The following is a 19,985-nucleotide window of genomic DNA, read 5'->3' as shown; positions in this document are numbered from 1 at the left end:
ACCAACCATTACAACTATTGGCCTGACCTCTGGTGGAAAAAAAACTTATTACATCAAAGCTAGAGTCCTATTATTATTATTATTATTATTATTATCCATTAGGTTATAAAATTAAATTAAGCTGGAGAACAACATGCTTACAAAAAGGGGAAAAAAATAAAAATTTAAATTTAAAAAAATTATATGAGTATACATATAAATTACAGCCAACTGGTAGGGATAGTGGCCAATAAAAGCTGAAAAATTGCTTAAAGTCCTAAAGTCAGGGTTTGCTGGAAAGTAAGTGGGCTGAATGTGTGCCATCCAAATTCTTCGGATTTTTATGCCATTGCTAGGACACTGTTCAAAAACTTATACCCCATTATGCCCGTTCTCCCAGAATATATGGTGTTCCCAAGGTGCACAAACATAATGTTCTGCTTCGTCCAATAGTTGAGGAAATAGACAACCCTAATTACACCTAGCCAAGAAATTAGCATCAACACTCAAGGAGTTGGTAGGTCATTCCCCCTCCTATTTAAAGAACACATAAATAAATTTAATAAATTTTCCAAACCATATTCCAAAGAGGTTTGATGCTCTATTATACCAAAGGGAATCTTGTTTGGTGGGAAATGGACTATAAGAAAGTCCAATTTTTTGCTTGAAAATGGCAGTGTTCCTCCTCCACATCATCATCATCATCAAATTCCTGCCATTTACCCTCAAGGGGTGTACAGGATATGACAGTACTACATAAAAAAATTACATCATTACTAACTTCCTATCTACAATTTTCTTCCAAATCAGTCTGTTACTTGTCAAGACTCCAACATTATCAGATCTTATATTTCTATTGTCTAAGGCGCTTTGTACCGTATCAATCCACCTATATCTTCGTCTTCCTCTGGGTTGTTTTCCTGCCAACCTGGCAGAGAACACCTGTTTGGCTAATCTTTCCTCTCCCATTCTATTTAAGTGACCATACCACCTGAGATTAGCTCTGCTAACGCATTCCTGGATGCTGACAATATCAAGTTCTTTCCTAATATCCTCATTTTTTAATATGATATTGCCGTTGATGCCATCTGTTCACGCCTCTAATCTTTCTCAGGACTCTCATATCTGCGGTCTCTAGTCTTTGGTCAAGTGTTTTACTTCTGACCCAGCTCTCAGATCCATAAGTTAAAACTGGTTTGAACACTGTCTTGTATACAGCTAATTTAGTGTTCCGACTAATTTCTCTCTTATTCCATATGAATTTATTCAGTTGACTTCCCACCATACCAGCTTTGCTGATTCTATTGTCTATTTCTATATTTAATTTACCATCTTCAGTAAAAATCATGCCTAAGTAGCTAAAATGTTTTACTTGTTCCACAGGTTCCCCATTCACAACACAGTTGACATTTTCAATGGTTCTGCCTATTTTCATTGTCTTTGTTTTTTTATTGCTGACCTTCATACCATATCTATTACAACAGCTATTCAATTTAGTCAGAGAATCTTGCAGACTTGTAGCGGATTTATTTAGAAGTATAATATCATCCGCATAAAGCAAAGAGCTGACATTAACATCTCCAATTTTGATATCAGGTTTAATACCACTTTCCTTCATAATGTGATCCATATAGATAATGAATAACAGAGGGGATAATGTACATCCTTGTCTCACACCAGATTTAACATTAAACCATCTTCCTGTACTTCCTTCAATTCTAACTGCTGACTTACAACTCAAATAAAGACTAAGTATTGCTTAATATAATGCCCCATTGATACCATATAACTGCAGCATATTGAATAGCTTCTCTCTTGAGACCTTGTCATATGCCTTTTCCAAATCGACAAAACTTAAATACAGATCTCTGTTATATTCCAATGCTTTCTCGACTATTTGTCGTAAAGTGAAGATCTGATCCTGACAGCCTCTATTTGGCCTGAATCCAGCTTGTTCTTCACCAAGCTTTTCTTCCACAATTCTTCTCAACCGTTTCTCAAGTATACTTGCATAGATCTTGCCAGGAACACTCAGTAGGGAAATACCTCTGTAATTCTCACATTCAGTTTTATTTCCCTTTATATGGGTACTATGAGAGCTCTACTCCAATCATCGGGAATTCGTCCCTCTGTCCAGGCTTTCTGAACTATGCAGTGCAGCCACTGTAAGACTTTTATACCACCATGCTTCAGCATTTCTGGTCGAATATCATCTACTCCTGCTGCCATTCCACATTTCAAGCCTTTGATGGCTTTTTCTACTTCAATTATGGATATGTATTCCTGACTGCATGCCTGGTCAGTGTTTTTTATCACTGTGCTGTCATCACTGCTTGTTTCATTTAGCAGTTTTTCAAAGTAATTACTCCATACTTCAAGGATATCTTTTTCTCCTGTTTTCATGTCACCTTTATCATCTCTAACTCCTTTTACAGCACTCTTTCCTCCATTCCTAAGCTTTTTCAACAACCTCCAGAATATTTTACCACCTTCTTGATATTTATTTTCTATATTCTTGCCAAAGTCCTCCCATGACTTTTGTTTAGCTAGTTTTACACACTGTTTAGCTTTCTTACATTTGTCTCTGTATTCTGTAAGAGTAAAAGCTGACTTATTTCCCAGGAACTTTTGATATGCTTTCTTCTTTTCCTTCACTGCCTCTTTAACTTCCTGTGTCCATCAGGGAGTTCTGATTTTTTTATCCTTGCACACAACCTCACCACATGCCTCTCTGGCAGAATCAATCAATGTTTTCTTCAGAGTTTGCCACTGAATCTCCAAGGTTTGATTCCTGTTCTCAAACTCTTTTATTTTATTTTCAATAATCTTTGTGTATTTTAGTCTACAGTTCACATCTGAGAGCTGCTCAACTTTTATTCGCTTTAAAACTTTCTTACATGTTATTCTTTTCAATATGAAATTCAATTTTATCCTGCTCAAGACTAAATAGTGATCACTTCCAATTTCAAATCCTCTGTACACTCTGGTGTCCTGCACCAGGGAGAAAACATCACTATCAACAATAACATAGTCAATGACACTTTTCTTATTCCTAGCCTCTTCTCTCCATGTGAATTTGTGCACATTTTTATGTTGGAACATGGTGTTAGTAATAACCAGTCCATGTCCTGAGCAGAAATCCAACAGATATTTGCCATTATTATTAGCTTTGCTCTTTTCTCCAAATTTTCCCAAAATATTTTTGTATGTCTCACACTCATTTCCTACTCTGCTATTTAGATCCCCAACCAGGACCAACTTTTCCTTTTTCATTGTGTCAGTTGCTTTTTCTAAAGCGTCAAAAAATTCCTCCACTTCTACCTTAGTAGAACCTTCTGTGGGACCATAGGCACAAATAAGTCTCATTGTCCAGTTCCCCATTCTCATATTTGCCCACATTACTCTACTTGAGACTGACTGCCATTCAAGAAGATTAGCCTCGTATTCTGTGTTGAATACTATGGCTACTCCTTCTTTTCCTTGATTGTCATTGCCTGAATGTTTCCTACCTATCCAAAATAAATGAATTCTGGAGAGATGTTTTGGCATAAAGTATTTTCACAAAGATTTTTACTCATAGTATACAAAAAGTATAGAGATTCTTAACAGGCATAATATAGATTGCTGCTAAATGCTAAACTGCTAATACACGTGGTACTAAACAAAAATCAGTACAACACATGGTATGCCCAGACATGTCAAGATATCCTACATCAAGATCATTTTCAGGTGGATTGTTAGGCCTTTAAGTGTTCACTATACTTGTAATGGAGAGGTTACATTTTTGTTAGAACAAAAATTTCATTCAGAAAGAGTTCTGAGTTAGTTATATGTTCCTTTTCTATTCTTCCTGTTAGATTTTTATATCTTGTCTATCTAATTTTATATCTTGTCTATCTAATGTGCGATGTATGTTTTTATTTTTTAAGTGCACTATAGTAGTAGAGGATGAAGAAGCAAAAATGTGAATGATCTAAACACAGTTAAGGTGATAATGCAGAATAGTTCTACATTTCTTAAGATTTTGCTGTATATCACTTCAATGTATTGCTTCACAGAATGTTGAAGGAAAATAACAAAAATGGACAACAAGGTTCTCAAATAAGCAAGTCTGTTTTTCAGCAGCTATTTCTTTGATATTAGTTCTGAGCTTTGTTATAAAAAGTGTTGCTGGGGGTGGGGGATTGTGCCATATATTTTTTTCTCTCTCTCTCTCTCTCTCTTCACAGTCTTCTGTAATTGCTTTTATATACTGAAGTTGTTTTGTTTTCATTTCTACACTGTTCTGCAAAATCTTCAAATGATAAACTTACTACATTATGGATTTTGGTATAGAGAACAATTGACTGTACCAGAGTATTCAATACAATGGAATGCATACCCAGTGGGGCACTTATATAAAATGTCTTTTGTTATATAGTGTATTAAAGTCACCATCCAGACATGTTTTGACCTTTGCTAAGATCTCATCAACAGGTGGCTAGACTCTTGGGATACTGTATGTTTAAAGTGATCAGGTCTCCTACTAGTGAGATTTTAGTGAATGTGAACTGTCTGGATGGTACTCTTAAATACATTAGAACTAAGGGACACAGGGAACATACATAAATTAATGAAATGGAACCAAGAATTTAAAATTGTTTAATGGAAACAAAATTTCTAGGTGGGGGTCATGGTTTCACTCCAGACTGTAAGGATTACAGTCAAACAAGATGAAATAATTAAAATATACATTAGAACAATGGTGGATTGTACATCAAGAGAAGAGTTTCACTTATTGCCATTAAAGTTTAAAGAAATGATTATTTGGATTAGAAAAGAGTGTCAGGGATGTTTAGTAAGATTGCCTCCCAAAGCTTGATGAGTTTAAAGTACTTTGCAAAACTTGAGTATGTATTTCTGCTAAGCATATATTTGTTTAAAAGATCATCATCGTCATCAAATTCCTGCCATGTACCCTCAAGGGGTGTACAGGATATGATAGTATTACATGAAAAAAATTACATCATTATTAATTTCCTATCTACAATTTTCCTCCAAATCAGTCTGTTACTTGTCAACACTCCAATATTATCAGATCTTATATTTCTATCGTCTAAAGCACTTTGTACCGTATCAATCCACCTATATATTGGTCTTCCTCTCAGTCGTTTTCCTGCCAACCTGGCAGAGAACACTTGTTTTGCTAATCTTTCCTTGCCCATTCTGTTTAAGTGACCATACCACCTGAGATTAGCTCTGCTAACGCATTCCTGGATGTTGACAATGTCAAGTTCTTTCCTAATATCCTTGTTTTTAATATGATATTGCCATTGATGCCATCTATTCACGCCTATAATCTTTCTCAGGACTCTCATATCTGCAGTCTCAAGTCTTTGGTGGAGTGTTTTACTTCTGACCCAGCGCTCAGATCCATAAGTTAAAACTGGTTTGAACACTGTCTTGTATACAGCTAATTTAGTGTTCCGACTAATTTCTCTCTTATTCCATATGAATTTATTCACTTGACTTCCCACCATACCAGCTTTGCTGATTCTGTTGTCTATTTCTATATTTAATTTACCATCTTCAGTAAAAATCGTGCCTAAATAGCTGAAATGTTTTACTTGTTCCACAGGTTCTCCATTCACAACACAGTTGACATTTTCAATGATTCTGCCTATTTTCATTGTCTTTGTCTTTTTATTGCTGACCTTCATACCATATCTATTACAACAGCTATTCAATTTAGTCAGAGAATCTTGCAGACTTGTAGCGGATTTATTTAGAAGTATAATATCATCCGCATAAAGCAAAGAGCTGACATTAACATCTCCAATTTTGATATCAGGTTTAATACCACTTTCCTTCATAATGTGATCCATATAGATAATGAATAACAGAGGGGATAATGTACATCCTTGTCTCACACCAGATTTAACATTAAACCATCTTCCTGTACTTCCTTCAATTCGAACTGCTGACTTACAACTCAAATAAAGACTAAGTATTGCTTGATATAATGTCCCATTGACACCATATAACTGCAGCGTATTGAATAGCTTCTCTCTTGGCACCTTGTCATATGCCTTTTCCAGATCGACAAAACTTAAATACAGATCTTTGTTATATTCCCATGCTTTCTCGACTATTTGTCGTAAAGTGAAGATCTGATCCTGACAGCCTCTATTTGGCCTGAATCCAGCTTGTTCTTCACCAAGCTTTTCTTCCACAATTCTTCTCAACCGTTTCTCAAGTATACTTGCATAGATCTTGCCAGGAACACTAAGTAGGGAAATACCTCTGTAATTCTCACATGCAGTTTTATTTCCCTTTTTATATATGGGTACTATGAGAGCTCTACTCCAATCATCGGGAATTCGTCCCTCTGTCCAGGCTTTCTGAACTATGCAGTGCAGCCACTGTAAGACTCTTATACCACCATACTTCAGCATTTCTGGTCGAATATCATCTACTCCTGCTGCCTTTCCACATTTCAAGCCTTTGATGGCTTTTTCTACTTCAAGTATGGATATGTATTCCTGACTGCATGCCTGGTCAGTGTTTTTTACCACTGTGCTGTTATCACTGCTTGTTTCATTTAGCAGTTTTTCAAAGTAATTACTCTATACTTCAAGGATATCTTTTTCTCCCATTTTCATGTCACCTTTATCATCTCTAATTCCTTTTATACCACTCTTTCCTCCATTCTTAAGCTTCTTCAACAACCTCCAGAATATTTTGCCACCTTCTTGATATTTATTTTCTATATTCTTGCCAAAGTCCTCCCATGACTTTTGTTTAGCTAGTTTTACAGAGTGTTTAGCATTCTTGCATTTGTCTCTATATTCTCTAAGAGCACAAGCTGACTTATTTGACAGGAACTTTTGGTATGCTTTCTTCTTTTCCTTCACTGCCTCTTTAACCTCCTGTGTCCACCAAGGAGTTCTGATTTTTTTATCCTTACAAACAACCTCACCACATGCCTCTCTGGCAGAATCAATCAATGTTTTCTTCAGAGTTTGCCACTGAATCTCCAAGGTTTGATTCCTGTTCTCAAACTCTTTCATTTTTCCTTCAATAATCTTTGTGTATTTTAGTCTACAGTTCACATCTGAGAGCTGCTCAACTTTTATTCGCTTTAAAACTTTCTTACATGTTATTCTTTTCAATATGAAATTCAATTTTATCCTGCTCAAGACTAAATAGTGATCACTTCCAATTTCAAATCCTCTGTACACTCTGGTGTCCTGCACCAGGGAGAAAACATCACTATCAACAATAACATAGTCAATGAGACTTTTCTTATTCCTAGCCTCTTCTCTCCATGTGAATTTGTGCACATTTTTATGTTGGAACATGGTGTTAGTAATAACCAGTCCATGTCCTGAGCAGAAATCCAACAGATATTTGCCATTATTATTAGCTTTGCTCTTTTCTCCAAATTTTCCCAAAATATTTTTGTATGTCTCACAATCATTGCCTACTCTGCTATTTAGATCCCCAACAAGGACCAACTTTTCATTTTTCATTGTGTCAGTTGCTTTTTCTAAAGCGTCAAAAAATTCCTCCACTTCTACCTTAGTAGAACCTTCTGTGGGACCATAGGCACAAATAAGTCTCATTGTCCAGTTCCCCATTCTCATATTTGCCCACATTACTCTACTTGAGACTGACTGCCATTCAAGAAGATTAGCCTCGTATTTTGTGTTGAATACTATGGCTACTCCTTCTTTTCCTTGATTGTCATTGCCTGAATATAACATTTTGTATTTATTGCTCAGAAAGATCTCACCAGTTTTGGTCTTTTTTGTTTCAGTCACCCCTATTATGTCAATCTGGTACTTATCTAATTCCTCAGCTAGCTCCATTTCTTTGCCATTCAGGCTTCTTACGTTGATTGTACCGATCTTTAACTCTGGTGATGTTGAGTTGGGGTTTATTTTCAGATTTGTTCCAGTAGCTGACTTTTCGCTGTTCGCCCTGGTTCCCTGGCGAAAACAACGGGGGCCTTGTTTAACCGGGCGACGCCCCAACCGGCATGAAATTTTGTCATGTTATACCATCAGTCTATATTTTGGTTTAACCAATAAGAATACAATTTGGTCGGCTAAATCCCAAATTGCCAGCCCATCCTCGTCTGTTCAGTATCCAAGTAGATACCCAACAGGGTGCACCACGAGAAGGTGAGGATTGGACATTAGGTCAGAAGCCCTGGTCGGTTCTCCGCATTCCTTTAAAGGCTATGTGGAGGTCTCCTCTCAGTTATACAGCTTTGACCCTTAAGCACCCCTGTTTAAAAGATTAGGTAACATAATAGACTCCTGAATGAGTAGTAGATCACACTGGTCTTTTAGGCAAATGCCAGAAAGATGTCAACTTGCAAATCTGATGGAAGGAGATAGGTAGATTTAAAGAGCAAAGAAGCCTGGACAAGTTTTCAAATAAACCTGTAACTTACCAGATAGAAGTTCTATGAATATCTTCTGATGGGTGATATAGATGAAGATTGTACTGTTCAGTATCCTATGACCTGAGAGTTTTAGGCTTATTTATCCTTTAGATATACAAGTTTGTCTCCTACCTTATTCACAGAAGTTATTACTTTACTGCCTTCTCCTCAAGACACGTTTGATCATCTATACCATCTAGGGGTCTGTTGGGCTTTGTGGCTTTCTTATTATGGTCAAACAGGAAACGTAGTGAATGATGAATTATGCTTAAAGAGCATGAAGATTACATGAGATACTAGTAATGTAATGAATCAAGTCTTCCCCATTAAGTAATTTTTTCTGGACACTGGAAAAACAAAACTAAAGTCATCATAAAAACCATTTACCTGGAAATATTATTCATAGCAGTACTTCAAGGTATGAACACCAAAAGAACAAAAAATTTTTTCAGGTGGTGGTGTTCATACTGTGATGCACTGTTATGAATAACCACCAACACTTAAGCATATTGGTACATATGAAAAAGATTGTGTAAAGCAAAAAGAAATCATTGTCAGTTTTACATTCTAAGCAATAAGAATGATTTCTGTTAAAACTAAAGAAGGAAGATAATGAAATTGCATTGTTAAATAGGTGCAGGGCTTCATATTGATAAGTTCAGGTAAAAGTAGTGAAGATGTAGTCATCCTGAATAATAAAAAAACAAACTTGTACACGTAGGTTTCTGTTATTAAGCAGTTCTGTGGGAAGTTTTTGGTATTGAGACTACATTGCAATATAAATAAGGAGTTTATTAAAAATAAGCAATCAAAACCCGACAAGTTTCATGCGTTGTAAGACTTATATCGTTGGGGTAGTGGTACATAAAAGTTTTACACAACAAAAGCCTATTAACAATTAATTTCACATATGATGTTTTGATAACTTCACAACTGTTAAATATAATTGATAAACTGCAACACAAATGATAAATTCATTACTGTATGTGTGTTGGAGCATTGCCAGTTGTAGCTATCATGTTCTGTGATATCAAGCTTGCTATATCTGAGGTCTGTGGCAGTTAAATTTTTGGTGAAAGCAGACCATACTTGGTGTAAAATTAAGCCTTGATTTTTATTGCATTGTGTAGGGATCCTAAGCATTTGTGAGGCTTTAAATTTTTTGAGAAACAGTTATTATCAATATACGTAACGAATTTATTATTTATATTCTGGTTTATCAATTATATTTAACAGTTGCGAAGTTATCAAACACATCTAATATGTGTAATTAATTGTTAATAGGCTTTTGTTGTGTAAAACTTTTATGTAACACTACCCTGATGATGTAAGTCTTAGGACGCATGAAACTTCTCGAATTTTAATTGCTTATTTTTAATAAACTCCTTATTTATATTACAATGTGGTCTCAATACTGAAGACTTCTCACAGAACTGCTTAACCATAGAATCCTACATTTACATCTGGAAGCTCACAGTGAATGCCTATAGTGCATTAAACATAAGAATTATGCATTAAACATAAGAACTTCATCACTCAATTAACGTTTCTGGTTCAATGTAGAGACAACGATATTGTACCTGCTTTCATAAGAATTAAATGTGCATTCCATTCAGCCAAAGCAAATAGAATCTACAGAAAAACAAAACTAGCTATCTTAAGAAAATGGATCACAACCACTTGATCAGAGCTTTCAAAGGTAGATGAAACTGCATTTACTGTACCTAGTGCAGGACTGTCCAACCTTAGGTAATCCGAGGGCTGCATTTAAAAAAAAAATTTATCCGAGGGGCGCATCATAATGCATATCTAGTAATTTGGTGAGCAACAGTGACACAATCTCAATAGCTGAACAAACGAACAACATTAATCATGCACGCACAAGGAACATGAGTGCCTGGAGTATGCGCTTTGGAACAAAACAGTATAAGAATGCTTCTTTGACAGATCTGATATTTGAAAAACACATGGGTATATAGTGATGTAAAAATACCAAATAAAATTACCAACATCGAGATTATTGATTAGTGAATAGAATTACAATATCTGATATGCATTTCATTCAAATTATTTTCTTTTTTTGCTCATGAAAATCAAAACCCACTGCAGGCCGCACAAAATCATCCTGTGGGCAGTGTTTTGGACAGCCCTGACCTAGTGAATTGGCTACATTTCTACCTTCCGACCTATGGACAGCATTGACAGAATTACATCCAACAAAACTACAGCAGTTGCAAATCATAAGAAAGTTTAACTTGCTTCAACAAGAAAAACATCTAGATCAGTCTAAAGTTGTCATTAATCTTTCTTCGAAAGTTCTGTTCAGAAACGGAAAAAAATCTCCTTAATGAAAGGTTTTAATTTTGCCTTATCTCCACAGAACATTCCAAAAGTAGACATCATAGCGCAAATTGAAAAAGGAATCCACAATCTTCCTAGAGATTTGGCAGATCTCATCCACATACAAACTTCAGTCTTATTACTAAAATGTAAATTACTGCTTAGAAACCTACCTAAATCGGAATTCACAGCCCTTATAGAATTAAGGTGAGATAAAACATAGTAATAGTCAAGGTAGATAAAGGAAATACAACTGTAGCTATGAATTCAGATGAATATGCAAGAAAAATAAACAGCCTATTAGAAGATACCAATAGCTATTTATCCTTAAATAGGGATTCCACATGGCACACATGATAAAACCAATGACTTGATCAAAAAGTTACCTAATTGGCCAGAAGAATTTAAAAAATTTTATCATCAAAATATCCATTGTTCTCAAAAATTTATGGCTCACCAAAAATACACAAAATGGATATTCTGTTATGGCCAATTGTAGATGGGAGAGATTCTCTGGCCTCAAATTTTTTAGCAAAATATCTGTCTAACCTGATATCACCATATATAGGAAAAACAGAATCATTTGTAAAGAATAGTTTATATTTCATTGAAAAGGTAAAAGATATAAATATAGAACCTTCAGACGTATTAGCAATATGTCTGAAGTAGTCAGTTCTCTTCACCAATGTACCCAGAAATGACATGTGGATCTACTTGTAAATCTTTTTCCACCAGATACTGTAGGACTATTCAAACACTGCATCAAAAATACTTTTTTCGTATTTCAAGACAAATATTGGGAACAAAAAGAACTTGCCATGGGTTCCCCCCCCCCCCCTTTTCTCCATCCTTAGCCAACTTGTTTATGGAAAATTTTGAAACTAATGCATTAAAAAACTATCAGAAGAAACCAAAAGTTTATTTACATTACTATGATAGACTTTACGTCTATGATATTTTTGTCATTTGGTCGAGAATGGTGGATGAGCTGATTGCTTTCAAAGATTATCTGAACAACTTGCATCCCTATATAAGGTGAGTTAGCCAGTCTCAGTTTTATCATCATTATTAAAAGTAATTTTAAAAATGCCATTTATTTTCAAATGAAGAATTTCACCTATGTATTTCAAAGAATTTCTATCTGCTTCCACATTCTACACTTGCATATGAAGGCATAGGAAACATTATACAGAAAGGATTGTATCTTTGCTATATCCAGCAGATTTTACCATCTTGAATCTAGGAATACATGGGGAAGCAGTTGAATATTAGCATTGGTTTGCATATTTCTGTTTGTATCACACTATTTTGTTAACAGGTATAGTTTACCTGTGATGGAGTCAACAATACTGAAGCTCCCATTTATGAGCTTTTGACAGTCTGCACAGAACAACAGAAAGTAATTTCTGTCATCAATTTTCTTGAAACATGGTCTGGTATTGAGGGAGCTAGCACTTCATTATGAAAAAATCTACAGTAGGAAGATTACTATGCAAACTCAGAAGAAATGGTATTCAAAATAGGTTTGTGACATGGATAGAGTAGCTGACTGATAAGTATCAAAGAATTATGTATAGAGGTGCTGAGTCTAAGAAAAGGAGAGGGACCATGCTCTATATTGCATGGTTCTCTGCTTGAACTACTACTGGTTAACTTGCATATTAATGACATTGGGAATGGTGAACGGAATATAAAGTATGCTAATGATGCAAAGTTGGGTTGTGATAAGGAACATATTTGCTGCAGAAGTCATGCAGATCAATTTGTATAGACTGATTCTCTGGGCAAATGTTAATGAGTGTCAATTTAATGTTCCTAAATGCAAGGTTATGTAGTCTGGACTGAGGATATTGCAGACTGAGTATTATTTATATTAATGGAAATTTGCAAGTGGTTGATGGGGATTAGTGGCCTAGGAATAGTAAGTTATTCTCAACATTTTGAGGTTGGAAATGAAGTAACATTCATAACTGTTCACCAGTGAGTAACCAAAATAATATCTAGCCTGTGGAATTTTGTATATGAAATAAAATTGAAAGAATGTGGTCTTCAAAGTTTGAGAAATAGAAGAAAGAAAAGAGATAGAGATACAATAGAAACATATATGTAATATCTGAAAATGCCATTTATTTTCCAAGGAAGAATTTCACAGGCTATGTATTTTGAAGAATTTGTCTGCTTCTGCATTCTGCACGAGAGTATGGAGGCATGAGAAGAATTATGCAGGAAGGATTGCATCTTTGTTATATCCAGGATTTACTTTCTAGAATCCAGAGATACATGGGGAGGCAATTGAATGCTACCATTGGTTTGAACATTTCCATTTTTATCACTTCATTTTGCTTACCAAAAAGGCTTAGTTCACTTGTGATAGAATCAACAATCCTTGAAGTCTTTTTTTGTAAGGGTATTTTTGCAGTGTCCATTTTCTTCACATTGCATGTGGTGAGCCAGTAGACATAGTTTATCTTCATTGAATGTTTTTGATGAGAGTTGTGATGAATCTAGGAATCATATGATCTACAAAGAACCCTTTTACAATGAGTCCTTGACTCCCTGGAGGTGCCAGTGTATAAGTGTTTTGGAAAGATTATTTTTGTGATCTGATCAGATATCTAAGAGGTGAATATTTATATTAGATTTTTGTAAAATGAGAACTGATGGCTTCTTGTAGAATGTTTCTCTGCAAACAAAATTGCAGATGTACTATCAGCAAACGGGATAGAGGAATAGATACACTAGGAACATCATGCATATCAAAGAGAGAACAGTTCCATGATCAGTGGAAATGGAAATCAGCCATTGCAGTCAGCAGAATTGGCTACCATTAGCAGAACTTTTTTACTGTGTGTATGTGAAAGTGGGGAGGGGATGAAAAAACATGACATAAGAATCCAATGTGGATATACGACGAACTAAGTCAAGGCAAATATCTCTAATTGTTGAGAATTGAACTCAAATACATTTGTTATTTCTGATCAGAAATGGCCCAGGGAAATAAGACCTTTGATTTATTATCATAAAATCACTAGATAATCAGTGTAAAACTTTTTTTGTTCCTCAATATAAATTTATTAGCACTTTTATAGAATGGTTATTGTTTTTTACTCTATTAATGTGGATTTTTTTTTTTTTTTTTTTTTTTTTTTTTTTTTTGTATAGATGTTTTTCAAGAAACTGGAGTCAGTCTGTCTGATTTGAGTCCAATTTTGTTGTCTCCACGGTCATCGTGTAGGACTGAAGCCAATAATCATGTTAATAGAATTTTGACTGTAAGTGATTTAGAAATCTACAGTAGATATTTAATTGATTAAAAATTACAGTTCATATATTTCAAAAATTAAGTAGTCTAAGAGCTAGTGACTAGTTTATCTTAGCTAGTCACTAGACTAGATAGCATTCGGTATTTCGTTTTATTCCAAACATAGAGGAAACTAGCAAGGCAAGTAAAAAAATTCTGAAGAAATTATTTTGATATGGCCATTAAGAAAAATAAAATCAGCTAATTGGCTAATGCCTTTTATTCCCTTATAGGGAATAGGTGAGGCCTTTTAACCCTATCTAGAGACTGAGTGGGCATTCAATCTCCACTGGTAGCCAGTCAGAGATAGCTGGCCTATAACTATCACTAATTATAAGTGGCAACCGATGAAGAGATTATGGGCAAACAAGTGTTGCCATATCTTGGTACCTAACCCTAACAGGATATGTTACTGCCTGAAATAATGTTGGTTCTGTGGTCGATTTTCTTGAGTTTATGGGACGAAAAACCCAAGTTTCTGGGAGAAAAAACCTGCTTGCCTGTTCCAGAGATCTACTAACTTAAGAACTGGTCAAAGGTAGGCTTAGAAAAAGTTCCTCCATTCGGCAACTAGACTTTAACTCAAGTCTATCTTCAGGTGGCCTAGCGCAAAGGATGCAAGCGTCACACCCACTGAGCTACACAGGCCCGAAAAATAAATATATATGTATTTATGTGTGGGGCAGGGGAGGAGCACCTTTGGTAAATGAAGGTGATTGAGGCTGAAAAAAAAAACTTCATTCTAAAAGGTTATTAGATAAGAAGGGAGAAATATACTGTTTTGTTTTTACTGAAAAAACATAACCTCACACACACACTAAAAAAAAGTTTCTGAAGAATTATTAAATGAAAAGTTAATAAATATCCATCATTATTTTATATATGTAGACAAAAAACTATCAGTCTTTGAAAAGTTTCAAAAGTTAATTAAGAGTTAAGAGCATTTGAATGCCTAAATGAAATTATATCAGCAAAAGCTTAAATCAAATGCAGTGATACAAATATACAAATGCTCGACCTGTGCAATTGCTTTGTATTAGTGCATTTGATTTTAGCTTTTGCTGATATAATTTTATTTAGGCATTCAAATGCTTAAATGAAATTATAATGAACTTCCATTATATTGTAATTAATGTTGTAATGTTGTAATTTCCATTAAAATTACAACATTGCCTCCGTACTCATATGACCATTAAACATTAGGTGTAACTTGTAATTGTTTATGTACAATACAGTAATTATGCCAATTTAAATTTTTGGTCATTGATATTTCTGTCATTTTTGTGAGAACTATTGTGTGTGATGCTTGTGAGGAATTTATGATATCAATAAGCCCTCTCAGAATGAGAGTACTTCATTAAAGTAAGATTTTTAACTTGTGTGTTGAAGTCAATTAATTTTGTTTTGTTTAATTTGTTGCTACAAGTGGTCTAATTGAAACTAAAGTTGAAATAACTTGATAAATTTTAATAGAGATCGTAAATACCAATTTTCATTAAATTACATAGAGCCAGTGCATAATTATCATTTTGAATCAGTTTATTGCCAAAAAAATTATCAGATTAAAGCCAAAATTTTCCAGCCTGGTTTTCTTATCTGATAGCATACCCACTCTACAACAACCCATGGGTTCATATCATATTATTATGAACTTAGATGTTTGTGAATGTCTTTGGGTGGTAGATGAATTTCATTACCTGGTGTGAGACCACTGTTCTACTTATTGGAGGTATGCAATGGTATGAAAAAGTTTCATGTTTGAAACTTTTCTAAAACTTTTCTTTGGTCTCTATGGTTTTCAGGTTATCTAGTCTTTAGCTCATGCACACTACTAATACTAATGTTCTGTAGATTTGCAGTCTTTTGGGTGGAATTTACATTTAAAATAAATAAAACAAAATATGAAAGCATATTCTTGTGTACATCACTCAAATATCAATTTTTATTAAATTCTAGTCAGCCAGAGTCAAGTTATTGCAGTAGATAGATATTATTATAAAGAGAGGCTTCCAGGGAGTCATGGGCTCATTGAGAGATACTACATACCACCTACATCAGCTGTCATACCTGTTTTTGAATTCATTCTCACTACTTACACCCACAGCATCCAATGGCAGTCCATTCTGATCATGCACACTCTGTGAAAGAAAAATCTAGCTCTCACCCACTTCTTGATTGCATTCATTGTCAGCTTCCAAGGATGCCCTCCCATCCTTTTCCCCACCCTCAATAAAATGAAAAATTCCATCATCATCATCATCAAATTCCTGCCATGTACCCTCAAGGGGCGCACAGGATATGATAGTACTACATGAAAACAATTAAATCATTACTAACTTCCTATCTACAACTTTCCTCCAAATCAGTCTGTTACTTGTCAAGACTCCAACATTATCAGATCTTATATTTCTATCGTCTAAGGCACTTTGTACCGTATCAATCCACCTATATCTTGGTCTTCCTCTGGGTCGTTTTGCTGCCAACCTGGCAGAGAACACTTGTTTTGCTAATCTTTCTTCGCCCATTCTGTTTAAGTGACCATACCACCTGAGATAAACTCTGCTAACGCATTCCTGGATGTTGACAATATCAAGTTCTTTCCTAATATCCTCGTTTTTAATATGATATTGCCATTGATGCCATCTGTTCACGCCTATAATCTTTCTCAGGACTCTCATATCTGCGGTCTCTAGTCTTGGGTCAAGTGTTTTACTTCTGACCCAGCTCTCAGATCCATAAGTTAAAACTGGTTCGAACGCTGATTTGTATACACTAATTTAGTGTTCCGACTAATTTCTCTCTTATTCCATATGAATTTATTCAATTGACTTCCTACCATACCAGCTTTGCCGATTCTGTTGTCTATTTCTATATTTAATTTACCATCTTCAGTAAAAATTGTGCCTAAGTAGCTGAAATGTTTCACTTGTTCCACAGGTTCTCCATTCACAACACAGTTGACATTTTCAATGATTCTGCCTATTTTCATTGTCTTTGTCTTTTTATTGCTGACCTTCATACCATATCTATTACAACAGCTATTCAATTTAGTCAGAGAATCTTGCAGACTTCTGTTGTCTATTTCTATATTTAATTTACCATCTTCAGTAAAAATCGTGCCTAAGTAGCTGAAATGTTTCACTTGTTCCACAGGTTCTCCATTCACAACACAGTTGACATTTTCAATGATTCTACCTATTTTCATTGTCTTTGTCTTTTTATTGCTGACCTTCATACCATATCTATTACAACAACTATTCAATTTAGTCAGAGAATCTTGCAGACTTGTAGCGGATTTATTTAGAAGTATAACATCATCCGCATAAAGCAAAGAGCTGACATTAACATCTCCAATTTTGATATCATGTTTAATACCACTTTCCTTCATAATGTGATCCATATAGATAATGAATAACAGAGGGGATAATGTACATCCTTGTCTCACACCAGATTTAACATTAAACCATCTTCCTATACTTCCTTCAATTCTAACTGCTGACTTACAACTCAAATAAAGACTACGTATTGCTTGATATAATGCCCCATTGACACCATATAACTGTAGCATATTGAATAGCTTCTCTCTTGGCACCTTGTCATATGCCTTTTCCAAATCGACAAAACTTAAATACAGATATTTGTTATATTAGCATGCTTTCTCGACTATTTGTCGTAAAGTGAAGATCTGATCCTGCAGCCTCTATTTGGCCTGAATCCAGCTTGTTCTTCACCAAGCTTTTCTTCCACAATTCTTCTCAACTGTTTCTCAAATATACTTGCATAGATCTTGCCAGGAACACTCAGTAGGAAAATATCTCTGTAATTCTCACATTCAGTTTTATTTCTCTTTTTATATATGGGTACTATGATAGCTCTACTCCAATCATCGGGAATTCGTCCCTCTGTGGAAGCTTTCTGAACTATGCAGTGCAGCCACTGTAAGACTCTTATACCACCATACTTCAGCATTTCTGGTCGAATATCATCTACTCCTGCTACCTTTCTGCATTTCCAGCCTTTGATGGCTTTTTCTACTTCAATTATGGATATGTATTCCTGACTGCATGCCTGGTCAGTGTTTTTTACCACTGTGCTGTCATCACTGCTTGTTTCATTTAGCAGTTTTTCAAAGTAGTTACTCCATACTTCAAGGATACATAAAAATATAACGGAAAAACTCACGTAGAAAAATTATTTAATGGTATAATTTTCGCCCGTGTGTCACAGGCATCTTCAGTACAATTAGGCACAAAAATTAAACATTAACTGACAATTCCAAAAAGCGCCACCTAAGTAGCTGGTGTAAGATAACTAAAAAGGTCAATAACTTTCCTAAAAAAAAAAAAAAAAAAAAAAAAAAAAAATTAATACAATAAAAAGTTAGGAAAGATTAGCTGATTTGTAAAGTACTATCTCCCATAAAGGGGACAGACGTAAGCCGTCGGATCTGTTTAAGTTAGGAGAATGAAGTAGAGTTTCACATGCTTCTTTATAAAGGCGTTCCATGAGAAACTGACTTTTGTGAAGAACTCTTGTCTTTTTCCAATGAACTCTGTGTCTAGTGAAGATGGCATGTTCTGCAAGTCCAGACTTTTCAGGTTTAAAGTATTCAATATAAGATTGGTGTTCTTCTAGCCGAATGGAGGCAGATCTTCCCGTTTGTCCGAAATAACATAATCCACAAGAGCACGGAATCTGGTAGACACCTGGATGATTGAGATGTGGAAGCTTGTCCTTTGGAGAAGCGAGAAAGGTGGAGATTTTTCTAAAAGGTCGAAAGGCAACAAAAATATTCAGTGGTTTTAAAATTTTTGCTATACGTTCACTGATGCCTTGTATATAAGGGATGGTAATGCGCGTTATTTCCTCTGTTATTTCCAGAAAAATCTCCACCTTTCTCGCTTCTCCAAAGGACAAGCTTCCACATCTCAATCATCCAGGTGTCTACCAGATTCCGTGCTCTTGTGGATTATGTTATTTCGGACAAACGGGAAGATCTGCCTCCATTCGGCTAGAAGAACACCAATCTTATATTGAATACTTTAAACCTGAAAAGTCTGGACTTGCAGAACATGCCATCTTCACTAGACACAGAGTTCATTGGAAAAAGACAAGAGTTCTTCACAAAAGTCAGTTTCTCATGGAACGCCTTTATAAAGAAGCATGTGAAACTCTACTTCATTCTCCTAACTTAAACAGATCCGACGGCTTACGTCTGTCCCCTTTATGGGAGATAGTACTTTACAAATCAGCTAATCTTTCCTAACTTTTTATTGTATTAATTTTTTTTTTTTTTTTTTTTTTTTTTTTTTTTTTTTTTTTTTTAGGAAAGTTATTGACCTTTTTAGTTATCTTACACCAGCTACTTAGGTGGCGCTTTTTGGAATTGTCAGTTAATGTTTAATTTTTGTGCCTAATTGTACTGAAGATGCCTGTGACACACGGGCGAAAATTATACCATTAAATAATTTTTCTACGTGAGTTTTTCCGTTATATTTTTATGTATAGTTATGTCTACTCACGGTTTACCTCTTTTAAAACTTATACTTCAAGGATATCTTTTTCTCCCGTTTTCATGTCACCTTTATCATCTCTAACTCCTTTTACAGCACTCTTTCCTCCATTTCTAAGCTTCTTCAACAACCTCCAGAATATTTTACCACCTTCTTGATATTTATTTTCTATATTCTTGCCAAAGTCCTCCCATGACTTTTGTTTAGTTAGTTTTACACAGTGTTTAGCATTCTTGCATTTGTCTCTGTATTCTCTAAGAGCACAAGCTGACTTATTTGACAGGAACTTTTGATAGGCTTTCTTCTTTTCCTTCACTGCCTCTTTAACTTCCTGTGTCCACCAGGGAGTTCTAATTTTTTTATCCTTGCAGATAACATCACCACATGCCTCTCTGGCAGAATCAATCAATGATTTCTTCAG

At 35.1% G+C, this 19,985-nt stretch overlaps 1 protein-coding gene across 5 annotated transcripts in view; it reads left to right on the top strand.

The window, feature by feature from the left end:
* The window catches only part of LOC150108490 (uncharacterized), a 385,253-nt gene that overhangs the window by 331,911 nt on the left and 33,357 nt on the right, over positions 1-19,985 (top strand). For all 5 annotated transcript variants that reach the window (XM_090415899.1, XM_090415900.1, XM_090415897.1 and 2 more), the window contains one exon: positions 13,913-14,022. In XM_090415899.1, the coding sequence (XP_090272025.1) occupies positions 13,913-14,022 (110 nt within the window). The remainder of the gene's footprint in view (positions 1-13,912; positions 14,023-19,985) is intronic.

Source organism: Typopeltis vanoorti, chromosome 3 (genome assembly GCF_054136105.1).
Source record: "Typopeltis vanoorti isolate ZY-2024b chromosome 3, IOZ_Tvanoo_1.0, whole genome shotgun sequence".
Taxonomy (NCBI): Eukaryota; Metazoa; Arthropoda; class Arachnida; order Uropygi; family Thelyphonidae; genus Typopeltis; species Typopeltis vanoorti.
The sequence above is the reverse complement of the archived record's forward strand: the minus strand, read 5'-3'. Positions and strand labels throughout refer to the sequence as shown.